Genomic DNA, 15,640 nt, shown 5'->3' with positions numbered 1-15,640 from the left:
TATTTGCATTTAGGTGGAGTAGACAGACAGTAGCACAACTAATTGCATTATGATACACTAAGTTCTATCACAGGGATGAGTATAAAGTGCCCTGGATGCAAACAAGAAAGGGACATTGATTCTGCCCAGGAGTCAAGAAAACTTCTCAAAGAAGATGAAGTTTTGACCTACTTCCTTGACATTGAAGTAGGTGGGATAACCATTTGGGTGAGAGAAATCATCCCCCGGCTAAGTAGAGAAGCATGAAGGGCGTAGTGCATCTGGGGAGCAGAGAGCAGGCCAGTTTACCAGGAGCATTACGGGCAGGTGGTGGGGAGGGGTAGAAGCTGGTCAGTCATAAGTCTGTGAAAGCAGTAGGGCAGAACCAAATCATGAAAGGCCTGTATGTCATGATAAGAATGCTGAACTGTATTCTGCAGGTAATTGAAAGCCACTGAAGTTTCAAGTATTCTGAAAGTGAGAATGTCTGGGTGACACTGATACGATGGAGTAAAATTTTCCTAGGCTTTTAACAGGATAAACTGGAATCCAAGGGAAGTTTTTTCCGTTATGACTATGTCCACTTCAGTTATTTTGTGGAGTAAGGCAAAGGATTGACAAAATGAGCTACTAACACAAAAAAGTCAGTGGAAAAGGATTTGCTGTACCTTTTATCTGTCAAGTGTATATTTATAAAACTCTACTTCCATGGGCATTTTAAAATTTAAGGCAATCATTTGGACTGCTAATCTTACAAAGATCAAAACTTATACCCAAATTGGAAGTCTTTAATAGACACCTTAAGAACATCAAAAATTATGCCTGAAAGCATAGCATTATTTTACAATATACTAGTTTTTAAATAGTTTTAATAACAGTAGTATATATTTTTGAGAAAGTTAACCCTTGATAATTCTTGCCATTCAGACTTACATTGGAAGAGACCCTGTATGGCGGAGAACATTGGTAGATTTTATTGGACTTCTCGATGCTGTTGGGACATGGCTTGGTGGCGTGCCGCTTTCCCCGCCCATCGGAACTACTTGCCATGGCGCAGCCATTATTGGTAGCATTTTGGTCCTTGAAAAGTGGATAGCATGCATGGGATACCAGTCTATGAGAAATAAGCAAAAACGTAAAGGTAATACTTAGAAAAATGACATAATTACCTATCTATAGGTATTACCTATAATATGAAATTATTGCATATAGATATATTGCATATATCTATAATATGGAATTTTACTGAATTAAACATTTGTGGCTTATTCTGGCTATTTATATGTAAGTTTAATGACATTGAACATAATCATTCAATCATATTAACTCTTCCCCACCCCACTCCTATTTCATCATTATAATTTTTTTTCGTGGAAAGGCATTTTATTTTAAATATAGCAGTGTGTACATGTCAATCCCAAACTCCCCATTTATCTCTCCCCTCCACCCCTTTTCCCCCTTTAACCATAAGTTCCTTCTCTGAGTCTGTGAGTCTGTTTCTATTTTGTAAATAAGCTCATTTGTATCATTTTTTAGATACTAAAATCTTACTCGAATCCATTCTAATAAATAAATTTATCCACCAACTAGAATTTTCTGAAGATGAGAATTGTTCATCAATATAACCTGTGGTAATATTAATAGGGGAAAAACTCTTAAGTCTGCATCTATAATTATAATGTAAAAGAGTCAAAGTTAATGTGAAAGAAAATAAATTTTATCATACTCAGATGGAATATTCTGATAAATTATGTAACTTTTAGAATTAAGGGGTTTTTTTTACATTTTTATTAAGATATAGATATCTTCTCATAAGACTTCAATTATTATGTGTCTGTAGTTTATGATACTTTGGGGAAAATTGTATATACTAATATAATATTAAAGTTAATAAGGTAGAAAGTTATCAGATATATACATTATACAAATAGTAAAAATTTTAATTTCTGATTTTGAAATTGAACATAGAAAAGTACAAATTATTTGGATCCAAATCTAACATAATTCATTGAATATAGAAGCAGGTGGCTGAGTAATATCCCACTGTATACATGTCCCACATCTTCAGGTGGTAAGGAAAATAAAACAATGGAATTGATTTTATGGGTAGTCAATGCTGAGATGGCCAAGGAATTATCTGGTAGGATTGCCTCAAGAAAATTCAATAGTGTTCAACAAAGCAAGAGAATCTGGGCAAAGGAGCATGTTGAAAGCAAAGCCATTTCTAAAAAGGGTCTCAACTTGGGGTCATGAGGACTATGGATTGAAGTGTGTCACCCCAGATTCATGGATTGAAGCCCAAACCTCCATGTGATAGTATCAGGAGATGGGGCTTTGGCACAAAATTAACTTTAAATCCCTCATGCTGGAATTAGTGCCCTTATAAGCGGAGGAGACACTAGCGCTCTCTCTCTGCCTGGTGAGGGCACAAGAGAAGGCAAGCCAGGAGGAGACTTCTCACCAGGAAACAGAATGACTAACACCTTGGTCTTGAATTTATCAGCCTCCAGAACTGTGGGAAATAAATGCCTGTTGTTCAGCCCACACAGTCTATGGTATTTTGTTAGGTTAAACTGAGCAGACTACTACAATAAGATTTCATTGACTCTCAATGTTAAGTTATATTTTTAAGCTCCTAAAGGCTTTAGTTTTTATTATAGTACAAAACAGAAGGCCAACCAGGCACTACTACACCAGGAACGTTTTAGCCCAGGTTGTCCATTCTAAGCACCATCTTATCAGGCAAAACATAAGAAAAAAAGTTAAAGGACATTATATCTATAAATTCCTAACACCCACTCTTTCATAGCACCTAACTTGTCTGGAGCAGACCCAGAGCACTCGATGGACAAGGAAAGAACACGGGAGCAGCACATATGTCTGCTACTAGTTATCAGCTGAAGTTTCCTTAGTCAACTCAGCTTTTAAGTAGATTAGCTCTTATAGCTGACAGGAGGATGCCTGTGGGTATCAGACTACATGAGAGTAAAGAAATGCAACCTGCCTCTTCTCATCAGGTGGTGACAGTGATGTTCACGAGTTGTGGCAACTATACAGCCCATCTTTATATTATTCCTCTGATTATTAACCTCATTTTTACCTGGCATTATCTACTCATCTACCTGGGGAACTAAAGTTCTCAAGAGAGGTATCAACAATATCAACTACTCTCTTTCCTCAGTGGTGACCTCAGTAGAACCATTTGGCTCAGAGCCACAAGAAGACAAGGCTTACTTGACTATTCCCATTAATTTAGCTAGAAATGCATACATTCTTCAGACAATTGTTCCCAACAGCTTATAATCTCAATAGTTACAAAATATAGTATATATTTAAATATCATCCATGTATTTATATAGATGTATCATATATATTTGTAGATTTTTTGGAAAACTCTTAATATGTATTTTTTTCTCATTCTAACCCCAAACCGCACTCCTAAGAATCCTAGAGACGTGTGTTGGGCAGCTATTTACCCACGTTTTCTCAGGTACCACCAAGCCCTATCGATGCTTCCACTGTTGCATCCATGGCGGTTCTTGGCACAGCAAGAGATCAGATTCTGAGGGGATAGGTTGGCTGTGTATCGACCTTTGGATTGAATTGCTATGCGGTCAGCTGCCACACCTTTTTCAAAGAGAATATTGATTAATATTCAAGTGACACACGGTATTGCCAAGAATTTACATAGCCCTTTTTGTTTGACTCTTACACTAGTCTTCAAAACTTAATGTAACTTAAAATCAAGGCCAAATGTGATGACTATATCTATGCATTCCAACAAGTTCAACTGTGTCATTTTACCCATAGTTTTTGTCCAGTTTTGGCATTGCTTCATCATTACCAACTTCAAAGACTTTTCTAGTTCCTTGTTCCTTTCATGTTCTATATACCTCTGAATTCTTCATTAAGACATTTGCCAAGTGAACTCCTTGTGGGCAAGAGCCATATCTTACTTACATTTATATCTCCTGTACCTAAAACTGTGTTATATACAATCATGGCTTCAAATATATAGTTTTGAAATGAATATAACTAAACTGAGGAAATCAGAAAAACTGATCATAGAAATATTAATTGGAAATTCACCCATGTTAATCTGATATATGGGAATAAATTAAAGCTTTGGTTTTTAAATTAATTGAGACTAACATGAATCTACATTATAAACTATCAAAAAACTACATAGCACATTTTTATGCTTATAATTTTCTTGAATATTATGATCCTAATTTTGCCTTAGTAGACATGAAATTCACCTTGTGACTGAACCTTCTATTTGTTTAAATAATTCTCTAGCATGGTTGTTGTTAATCAGTTTGTGCCTTTCCCCAACACACAGTTGTTGACCACCTACTAGGTGACAGGCAGTGGACTACGCAGTAGAAATTGCAAAAATGAATGAAAATCAAGAGTCATCATCTTGACCTCACAGAACAATAGACTAGGGAAACTAATCAACCAGTAGCAGGCAACTACATAGGTGAGCATTTTGATCATGCTACCATGATAATATGTGTGCTGAGATCACAAGAAAGTTGGAGTCAGTGACATTTTGGTACAGATTTTTGTTGTTGTTGGAGACCTGATACAGTCTTGTTCTTAATCTCTCACTCACTTTTGATGAAAGGCAACAAAGACATAATCTTTCTTCTATCTATCCACTTTTCTCAGAAGTTATTGCTTTTGCTCATCAAATTTCTCTGTGTACTGAAACCCCTCACGATGCTAGTTTAGAATTATTCTAAAATAATTCATTTTAAAATAATTAATTTACATATGTATTTCTGCATATATATGGTATATGTAACTACATATGTTACATTTTTTATGTGACTACAGCATATGTACAATTCTGTAATGTAATTGTTGGCACAATTTAGACACTCAGTGTGTGTTGAGTTTATAACCTCCTACTTCCTTCTCAATTCCTATTTTGTGCTAGATATATTTCATATGAGCAAATGCCATTGTGGCACCATCTCTCTTAGTTCCAAGAAAATAATTCCCTATTTCATAAAGGAAAATAGAAATTCTTTGATGCTTTGACTTTCAGTACAAGGATCCAGAATCAAGTATATTTTTTTAAATGTTAGTGTCACTATTCTTGGTTCAGAAAAGACTTTCACAAACAATATTGAAGGAGTCTGATGCCTGGCTTCCAGGATCACTTCTGAGATTTCTCGCCTTTCATTTTGGGCAGTTCACTTTCCCTTTTTGTGCCTCTCTGACAAAACCAAAGCCTTGAAAAAGGGGACCTCTAACATCCCTCCTGGACCCATGAATCTGTAGATTTCAACTAAAGGATGAGGGTTTTAAATTCTAATGATATTCAATATGTTGCTTTTTTACAGACATTTCTGAATCTCAGTGAAGGTTTAATCCAAATTCACTTGAAATACTTAGAAAAGGTCAGAAGATTTAAGAATGACTCAGTTCAGCAAATTGCTTTCCACTCTTTTCCTGAAAACTTTCACTGGGCTTTACCTCCGAGACACAGTATGATTTTCCCTGCTTATTTCATTCTGTCTCCAAGTTTGCTCTGCAGCATGTATCGCCCCCACCATTTCAAACTCCTTTACCTCTTAGCGTCTGACATCTTGCTTGAGTTTTATTTGGCTGCATAACTATATTTTTATATGTGTGTCTATTTTTTAATTATCATATTTATCCCATTTTATAGTTTTTAGCTTCTTTGAAAGACTTTTCTTATTTTAACTACAACATCCTGACTTAATTTTCTAGATCTTTAAGAGACCCTAGATTATTCTTTTCTTTACTTAACACACTCAAAAACATAGCATCAGCCTGATTTGCCATGTTGAATACACAGGATACAAAACTGTGTTATCTATTTTGAGGGACAAATCCAGACTTAGCCCTGTGCTGAGGCCATCTATGGGGCTGTGACCTGGGGGCACCAGAGTACACAGCCCAAATCAGCCTAGTAAATTACTCTCAGTATTTTACCACCAATGTCTTTCCTAAGACATGTTCAGAAATACTGGTCTAACAAAGTAAAATTGTTATATATCCCCTAGGAGGTGTAATACATTAACCACATGAACATAAAATGACAAATGATTTATCTGATTAAATCTGTCCCCACCCAACTGGAATAGGGCTCAGAGAGGTCCCCGTGTGTCGGAGAACATTTATACTGGGGGAATAGGTGTTAGCGTAGAGGTAACGATGGAGATGCTCCAGAGGTGAGCTCAGTCAAATGCATCCTTTCTAGGACAAACTAGCTCATACTATGAAGTGATGAGTTTAGACAAAGTATCAGCTCTCCTCTGTGCCAAGGAGTGCCACCCTTCAGACCTATAAACTTATTTCATGATGCTTTCAGTACTTAGTCTGCTTTTGAGCACTCTTTTGGAATTATTTTTAAGCCTAGAGCACAGTTTTATGAAACTGATCTTTGATACTAGAAAATCAATGTCATATTAGGCTTAATTGTTGTAATACAACCAACACTATTTTGAGGATAATTTGGAGACCAAATCTTGTGATTAACCTGAATATCAACGTATTGGACTTGTGAAAATATATGAAAGTTTCTGTAACAGAGGTATGTATTCCTCATATTTTTGAAGGAACAGCAACACCAATTTGGAAACTACTCATTAGAAGATCAGTTATATCAATTTAGAGTCAGAATCTACATATTCGCTTTTATCTAAAATGAGATAAAACCCATTTAATCCACTATTATTTAGTTCTGAAGTCTTACTTCACATCAAATACATTAGTTTAATAACTAAATATATTCTTGCAGATCTTATCAAGAGAAAAGAATATAAGAATTATATGTCTGTGTGATATGCATATTAGAATTACAGATAGTACTATGGGTGAAGAAGAACCTTATTATCTGTCCCTAACTATCAAAGAACAAATAAATTTTGGCAACTTTGTTGCTCTTTTGCTCTACTCTCTATTTAAAATTAGACGCTAAAAATAAAGGCCAATTTTCAGAGTAAAAATGGATTTTTATAAAATCTTCAGGCTGCTTTCTCTTGCCACAGTAAGACTTTAATTGACCAAATGTTAATATTTAAATGTTCTAAATTAAAAACGCTTTTAATTACTATGCCAACATCTAGAGTCAAAGGGAGAATTTATAAGGAAGTAATTTATATGATTTTATTACTTGCAGTAGAAAAAGCCCAGGATGCAGCACAATTTTTTTGATCCAATGGGCCATGGGTCCAGCCAGGCCATTTGTAAGAAGCAACAAAGAATTCCGGAAGATTGGTTGTTACAGGTAAAGAAGCCTAAAGAAGAAGAGGCAGATGTGTCAGCACTTTTCAAATATATTCCAATAACCATTATAAGAAAACACTATAAGAAATCCTAGAAATTCAGTGATTTTAGATTCCTACGCCTTCAGATTGGCCACACTTAGAGTTGGAGCAGAATACATTTATGGCTCTGAGTAGATAGTTTCAGAGACATAGACTTACTCCCAAAGGAGTCGTTCTACCTGGGACAGAAATACGCATACCCTATGCATTACTCGTACCTTCCAATTGTATTATTATTGGCTAATCAGTGTGCTTTTAGGGATTTATAATATTAAGTTGCCTCATGTTCCAGAAAAATAGCTAGAGTGTCACTGTTATTTTAATTTATCACTTTATAATTCTAATTTAATAGCAGAGCTAGGCTATTTCCCTTCTGCTCTGTGGAAGCAATAAAGACATAACTATGACTTCAAACACATTTCATCAGGGTTAAGCTATTCAGGACTTAACGTCCACATGTCCACATTCCAAGTCAACTAGAGAATTTGCGCATGGGAGGTATTCAGTAAATACCTGATAATACTGAGAAGATACATATCTAGCTGGTAGATTTCATCACTTTAAAAAGTCATTTTCCCCTCACAGGCACAGCAAGTTAAATTATAATAACAGCATGCATTCGTTTTTTATGATGTATTGTTTAAAAATGAAAATACATGAATGGATAATCCTTCTCCATAAGATAAGGCAATAGAGAAACAACAGGCAAAAACCGTATTTACTGAAAACATATTTACCGACTCACTAAGCCAGATCAATTCATGAAACTCACCTGTTGGATCTTTCAAGATTGTTACCAGTTATTAATACTGCTTTTCTTAAAAATAAGCCCATAGGAGTTGAGGCCCAATAAGCACATATTACCTTGCAATTTTATTTACCTTTTGATACCAGATGATCTGATATAATAAACATAGGGCAAATTTTACACCTCATTACTCTGTAATTATTGCATTCCCCTATAAAGTGAGAGTGTTTTTAAGGGCTTATAAACAAAAGTAAACACCACAGAATAAGAGCTTTTAGGAATTGGTAATAGCAGTCTGACTTTAATAAGTGATTTTTTTTTTCTTTTTGGTCAAAAGATAGCTTAGTAAAGCCAAAAAGTCAAAAGAGGCAGCTGACAGAGACAGAAATTCCAAAATGACAGTGGCTTAAATAAGGTATAAATTTAATTTTAAAAAGTTTTACACTATTACATGTGGGCATTTTAAATTATTTTCATCCTAATGTTGAAAATTTTCAGTCATAATCTAATTCTATTTCCAAATTAACATTAGTCAAATGTGAACAGTCTCCCTGCTTGAATATTTCAACTTAGAGATTAAAGATACTATGAACAAATGTAAGAATTAAATGCACTGGTGAACACGAGAATTTCTTACAATAATTCCTGCATTTAATCAAATCAAAATCTCTAAAAGTAATGGAAACCTAGTCACACAGCAGCTTGAGAAAAACCTAATCAAATTCTGGACATTCTGGACATTCTTACTAAGAGCCTGTATCTACACAATATCCACCGGTGAATCTCCCTTTATCCCTTGTTGCACTTTCTGCCGCTTAAATTAGTGTAATGAGTGACCTGAGAATCAGAAGAAGGCAACAGAGAACATCATCCTCTTCTGACCTTCACAATCCAAGGTCAGTGGCCATGCATACCAAGAAGTTTCTTCTAAGCTACTTGATATTGGAGGGGAGAGGGGTAATTTTTTCGTTGCTAATGGAGAAATGAATTTTTCATTTTCAACAATATTTGCCCTCATGCCTTAACTCTGAAAGAGTTATGATTTGATATGTTGCTAGTTTCTGTTTTTTTTTAAACAATCTAACTTCTTGTAAATATCAATAATCAGCGACCACACTATGGCAGGTGATGCTAGTTCTCCAGGGCTCCCTCTTTGAATAAGCTTTCCTTTTATTTATAGTGATAACAATTTTAGCTAAGTACCTGCAAGCTTAGAAAAATGACTGTATTTCCTGGTCCACCTTGGCTCCCAGGTGTAGCCACATTACTAAATACCAGCCCATGGAATGTAAGCAGAAGTATCACTGGAAGCTTCCGAGAACTTTTCCTTAAGAGACATCTGGGGGCTTCCTAGGTGGTTAAGAATCCTGCCAATGCAGGGGACATGGGTTCGATCCCTGCTCCAGGAAGATCCCACGTGCCGCGGAGCAACTAAGCCCATGAGCCACAACTATTGAGCCTGTGCTTTAGAGCCTGTGAGCCACAACTATTGAGCCCATGTGCTGCAACTACTGAAGCCCATGCACCTAGAGCCTGTGCTCCGCAACAAGAGAAGCCACAGCAATGAGGAGCCCTTGCACCGCGACGAAGAGTAGCCCCCACTCACCGCAACTAAAGAAAGACCTTGCACAGCAAAAAAACACCAAACACAGCCAATAAAATAAATAAATAATTTATTAAAAAAAAAAGAGAGAGAGAGAGAGAGACATCTGGAACTTGATTTTACTCGTTTTTATTGATTTTTTTTTTCTTTTCCTGCTGGCGGGAATTTGGGTATAGATGGACACGGAGCAGCTTCTTGAACCATTATATGACCTCAGATATAAAGGCTCTGGAAAATAGAACAAGAAGGAAGAAGCCTGGGTATCCAACACCAAGGAATGCAGTTCTAGTGGGGGACTACCCACCTCGAGATTTGTTGGTGAAAAATCAATTTCCATTTAAACCGCTATCATTTTGGCCTTTTGTTATTCTCTGATGAGCCCAGTCATAGCTAAAACAGCACACAGAACTGACATTAAAGATGCTATGGTAGGACAATACCATATTTCATTGAACCCAGGACATCTTCAAATGTAAGAAGCATCCCAATTCAGAGCTGTAGAAAAGTGAAGAAAATCTGCCTCTGGAAATTGATGAGCTGATATTTCCTAAAATGACTTCCTTAGAACTACTAGTTCTAAGAAATTGTAATAGATAATTACCAAAGGAGGAGCTGATTAATCAAACCATTCTGAGAAACAATGGTTTTAATAATTAAATAGATTTTTGTCCTCACTGCAATATTTTTTATAAACTACCCAAGTGCTGAGAGGCTCCAAGAAACGAAAATAATGTTTGTGATTTTTAATGTGTGTGGCCCAGTGTAAAACATTTTACTTTATTTTCTTGATTTCACATCACTTTTATCGTGAAGCAGATCAGAGGACTTATGTTTCATGGAGTGCACTTTGGCAAGAACCATAGTATGGACTAGATAGATGCAAATCTGGGGAGTCCATGTTAGCAAGCAGGACCCTACAAGGCCTTCCAAAGTAGACCCCACCCATGTCCTCTGCCTGCCTTTGTCTGTAGAAAAACTTCAGTCAAAGAATAGATTTCATCAGAGAAGTGAGAAAATGCAGGAAGAAACAGTCAAGCAAGACAAAATAATAATACTTTAACCATTAAACTAAATCAAAGAACTTTAGTTCTTCCTCAAGGACTATGGATAATATTCTGAGCTATGTCTTTTAAGCTGTTTTGCAGATACTGAAGCACTCACCAGATGGAAGAAGTTAACTCTGTGCTGTCCATAAGCATGTAGATCCCAGACTGGTTGGAACCAAAAGATTGATGATGCTGACTCCCAGTTACCTCACCACCAACCAATCAGAAGACGTCCATGAGCTGACCACGCCCTGCTCCTTGAACACTGTAAGACTCATTACCCCCTCCAGGGCGGGACACACAGTTTTGAGGATATTAGCCTACTGTGGTCCCCTTTGCCTGGCAAAGCAATAAAGTTATTCCTTTTAACTTCACCCAAAACTCTGTCTCTGCATTTCTATTCGGCACTGGTGAACAGAAGCCATGTTTCAGCAACAACCAGAGAGCAGGTGCTCCTTATATCAACACACCAAATCGCCTCAGGAATCTGCTTTTTAACAGCCCCCAATTTTTGTTCCCAGAGAAGGGAAAAAAATGAATTTTCAAATTTCTTTTTGAAGATGTGTCCTACGGTGATCAATTCAGCCCCATGTCATTGGTCAAGTCATGTTCAATTACATCACAGTGCTATGCCTCAGACTGACTAGTAAAGAAAATAAACTGAAGCCTCGGAAACTGATTTGACAGATAAGACAATCATTCTGCCACAAATTCAGCTGGATAAGTAATGAGATCAGTGTGTATTTCGTAAAGTTTGCTGAAGGGTTTGAGGTTCTATTCTGAGAAAGAGAGAAAGAAAGAAAAGGGAGGGCCTGGAGGAGACATTCGGAAATGCTTCGATGCTCTTTGAATTTTAAAGCTCTTAATTCAGAGACATCTGATTCTGTCCCTAGTTCTTACCCACAGAGCGGAGGAGATTCTGAGATGGGCCGAGGGAAGGATGTACTCAAACAGAATCCACCATGACAGCCGGCTGTGATGCGCTTCTGCAGCATCACTGGCACCTACTGTATACAATTATTATAAAAGCCTGACGCCATTTGCCTCATGTTCATGTGGGTGGAGCTAAGCATCAATTTTATGGGAAAGTAGTCATTTTTGTTCAATATTATATTAAGAATATAACTGTAGACCTCTGTTTTTCACTTCTCTGATCAGTGTTTTGGTTTCTACAAGATGCTTTACACAGGTGACACACATTATTCATAAGCAGATGTTTGTTCAGGTAGGTTAGTTAATTAAATTAAAATTTTAATTAAATAAATTAAAACTAGTTAAATAAAAGATTTCAGTAACCTATGATGGGTAAAAATGAAACTTGGTAACAGTCACTCTGATTTTTTCCAAAGGTACCTCTCGTCCCTCAGTACTTACTATCACTGAAATATATTTCAGAAAGGAAATAACAAATTCCTCCTAGAGAAATAGATCCAGTCAGTCAAATAGTATGTCTTATCTAGATAATGATAAAGTATGCAGATGATGAAATAAATTTTCCTTTCTCATCTCAATGATCAGTGGTTTTAAAAGTTATTACATAATATATAAAATATTGTTTTACTTTAACTTCCAACAAACAATAGAAAAAGATGCTAATTTTTCTTTACTGGTACACACTAAAATCATCTGTATTGGGTGACTGAGAAAAGATGTACTAGTTAGCTATGAGATTGACAAAAAAATTTAGAACATTTTTATATGCATCAATCTGATACCATATAAGACTGTAAAACTGCAGGTTTTAAATGTCATACCAGCCTTCTTATTGTTTTAACAGTTTCCAAATATTGATAGCTCCACCTAAGATGTGATACTTATCTATAATAGCTTTGTTAACTTTTATCATTCTCACTGGGGAATGAACAACAAAACCAGTAAAAACATATCATTTTAACTAAGCCAAGTAGAGAAATGAAATCTGAATTTCCCCATCTCTGAAAATAATGTTTTATGCAAAAAATCTTCAATATTTATAATAGGATATAACACAGTGGAAGCCTCTTGAAGTTATCTTCCAAATTCAAATGCACTTGAACATGATGCCTGGGAAAACAATCAGGTACAGAGTTGTTGATTTGATTAGATTTGACTTGACATGATTGGATTGGATTTGATTTAGAAGCATAGTAGAAGAACTTTCAGGTTCACCAGAAGTGCATAATCTCCGTCAGGGCCAATAAATACAGAGCTACACCTTTCTTTATGAAAGAAAATGCTCCGAATGATGAAATCTTGGGTAATTTAACTCTTACAGAATTTACCTGTTTCAGAAACTTGCTCATCTCCCAAGGTTAATCCAAGGGAGAAAGAACCACTTTATATATTATATAATAATATTTCTATGCTCTACTATACAGTCTGTCCAAAAGCATTGTTTATGCATCATTTCATGGAATTCTTACAGCCCTGTGAGCTGGGTACCACTGCTACCATCATGTCAGCCAAACGTAAGAGCCAAGCACAAAGGATGCAGAGCACACCTCCATCCCAGTATGTGAAATGCAGCTACATGACTAATGTACTGCCTACATGTGCCTATTAACAGACCTCAATTGTGATGCTTCTACTGGCTCCAAAGGACCTCAGTCCTTGCCAGTTTTGCAAAGAGTCATAATAATTGTTTTCTTTCTGAGACATTAAGTTCTGTTTTATCCCTGAATATACTTCTGTTCTCTCCAGCACTGTTCTTTCAATATTTTAGCTTACGTTAGCATCTCCTAAAGTGTGTTCTGTGAAACTTAAGTCCTGGGGAATATTAACAATCATTATAAACAAACAAAGAAGAAAATGTTCTCCGATGTCATGAGTTTGGGAAACACTGGGTGGAAAAAAATGTCAATGGAGGAAGAGTTCTCAGTGCCTTCAGTATACTAATGAATAGTGCAACTCTTCGGAAGAAAGATACAACATAAAATGCATTTAACCACACTTTTTTCCAAATCTTGCAGGACTGGAGGCCCATGGCACAAATGTTGAGAAATATTGAAATAAGGTTTTAACCCTGTCATTACCAGTTTTGTACCATAAGAAGACAAAAGGCTCAGGTAGCAGAATTTAAAGTTTCTGTGGGGAGCTCTATCAGTCCCATGGTGACTCTATCCAGGCAACATACACAGTCCCAATGGACTGATGGAGAATTGTTGGTTCATCTAATCATTCTTAACATTTTTAGTGTAGAACAATTTGGAACAGAGCTGTCCAATCAAGATGTTACTTTGAACAATCTCAAGAAAACACCTTTAGGGAAAAGTTAGGCAGAGGTTGATCAGCTGGTATTTTTGACCTGACACTAGACATAATTCTAAAGTGGGTGAATTGGGATTTTGCTCGTGGCGCAGTGGTTAAGAATCCGCCAGCCAACGCAGGGGACACAGGTTTGATCCCTGGCCCAGGAAGATCCCACATGCCTCAGAGCAACTAAACCTGTGTACCACAACTACTGAGCCAGCACTCTAGAGTCCGCAAGCCACAAGTATTGAGTCCACGTGCCACAACTACTGAAGCCCATGCACCTAGAGCCCGTGTTCCGCAACAAGAGAAGCCACCACAATGAGAAGCCCGAGCACTGCAACAGAGTCGCCCCGCTTACCACAGCTAGAGAAAGCCCGTGTACAGCAACGAAGACCCAACACAGCCAATAAATACATAAATGAATAAATAAATTTATTTTTAAAAAGATAATAATAAAGTGGGCAAAGCAAGTCTTCATACAAAACAAGGAGCTGAATGGTATAGGCAGGGCCCTCTTGGCCTTCTTTCTTTCCCTTTTTTCACTTCCTCTCAACCAGTCTTCTTGCACCCAGAGAAAACAGTAAGTTTTTGTTTCCTTTTGTCTGCCCTCACTTAGGACTGCCATCCACGAAAGGCCCACTAAATCCTTAAGTTAGTTTTTCCTAATGTCCCGTGACCAACATATTTCAATTCCTCATTGGTACGAATCACACTCTACAAAAATTCATTTGAATTGAACTAATTCATCTAGATTAAACAGATTTTTTCATATTTACATGATCATGAAACTCTTTGTACAAGACCTGTTGATAGTCTTCTAACTTAGGTTCAGCAGACCCATTGTGGGAATAGTGACTGAAGCCAAGCAATGAAGCCAGGAAACCAGCAAGAGAGGAGCTTTCCCAGGAAACTGGAATGACTCACACACAGCTCATCTTTCGCATCCAAGCTAAAGAATTTGATGAATCTCAGTGCTCATCCCGGTAATGTGCTCAAGAAAAGGGAGATGCTCTAGGCTGGGGATGCAGTGGATTTTCTCAGAAACATCATTCCCACTGTTGGCAACTGCCTGCCCTAACTGTACATGTATGCCAACCTATGTTGAAAATGATATTTTAAAAAACTGGGAAAAAATGTGTGTGGGGAAGTTTTCCAGAAGCATACCCACACAAAGGAATTCATTTTCACTGTATTCAGAGACAAGCTGGTGTATTTGAGTGTATTTTATATGTAGTTACCAGGCTAAGAATTAATCTATTTTTTAAGCTCTTCCTGTGGCTACCAGTTTAACTCAGTTCATATTGACCCCACGTTCTTCATTGAAGTTCTTGTTGTATTTCTGATTTTCTGACATCTGACCAGATATTAGGACAACTCCAACACTCAGAATCTTTTGGAAAGGACCTCAGCCCTCAAACTACTGTGCCCTAGAAATGGGAAGCCATTTCCTTGTGTTATATCATAAGTGGGTAACAGAACTCTTACAGACCAGGCAAATTTTCCTTATTGCTTTCCTGGAATTACTTGGCAACGTTATTACATTAATTCATAGCACTAGGTAATTTAAATTCTCCCAAAGTACTAGTCATTAAGATTTTTCATTTAAATATCACCGTAGTGACTTTTATGCAAACAAATCCCCAAGAACCAATAAATGATTTAGAATTAATTCCCTTTTTCTATGCTACAGTGAGTGGCAACCTGGGAAAGAAATGTATCTCATTTT

The 15,640-nt window shown here is 36.8% G+C and overlaps 1 protein-coding gene across 1 annotated transcript in view; it reads right to left on the bottom strand.

The window, feature by feature from the left end:
• Nucleotides 1-15,640, bottom strand: part of TINAG (tubulointerstitial nephritis antigen) — a 66,901-nt gene that overhangs the window by 32,692 nt on the left and 18,569 nt on the right. The window contains exons 5-7 of the mRNA XM_057699521.1: nt 7,133-7,256; nt 3,456-3,606; nt 913-1,093 (exon numbers count right to left, since the gene is read on the bottom strand). Of these exons, the coding sequence (XP_057555504.1) occupies nt 913-1,093; nt 3,456-3,606; nt 7,133-7,256 (456 nt within the window). The remainder of the gene's footprint in view (nt 1-912; nt 1,094-3,455; nt 3,607-7,132; nt 7,257-15,640) is intronic.

The sequence above is a fragment of the Hippopotamus amphibius genome, chromosome 11 (genome assembly GCF_030028045.1).
Source record: "Hippopotamus amphibius kiboko isolate mHipAmp2 chromosome 11, mHipAmp2.hap2, whole genome shotgun sequence".
Taxonomy (NCBI): Eukaryota; Metazoa; Chordata; class Mammalia; order Artiodactyla; family Hippopotamidae; genus Hippopotamus; species Hippopotamus amphibius.
This window is presented reverse-complemented; position numbering and strand designations above follow the sequence as displayed.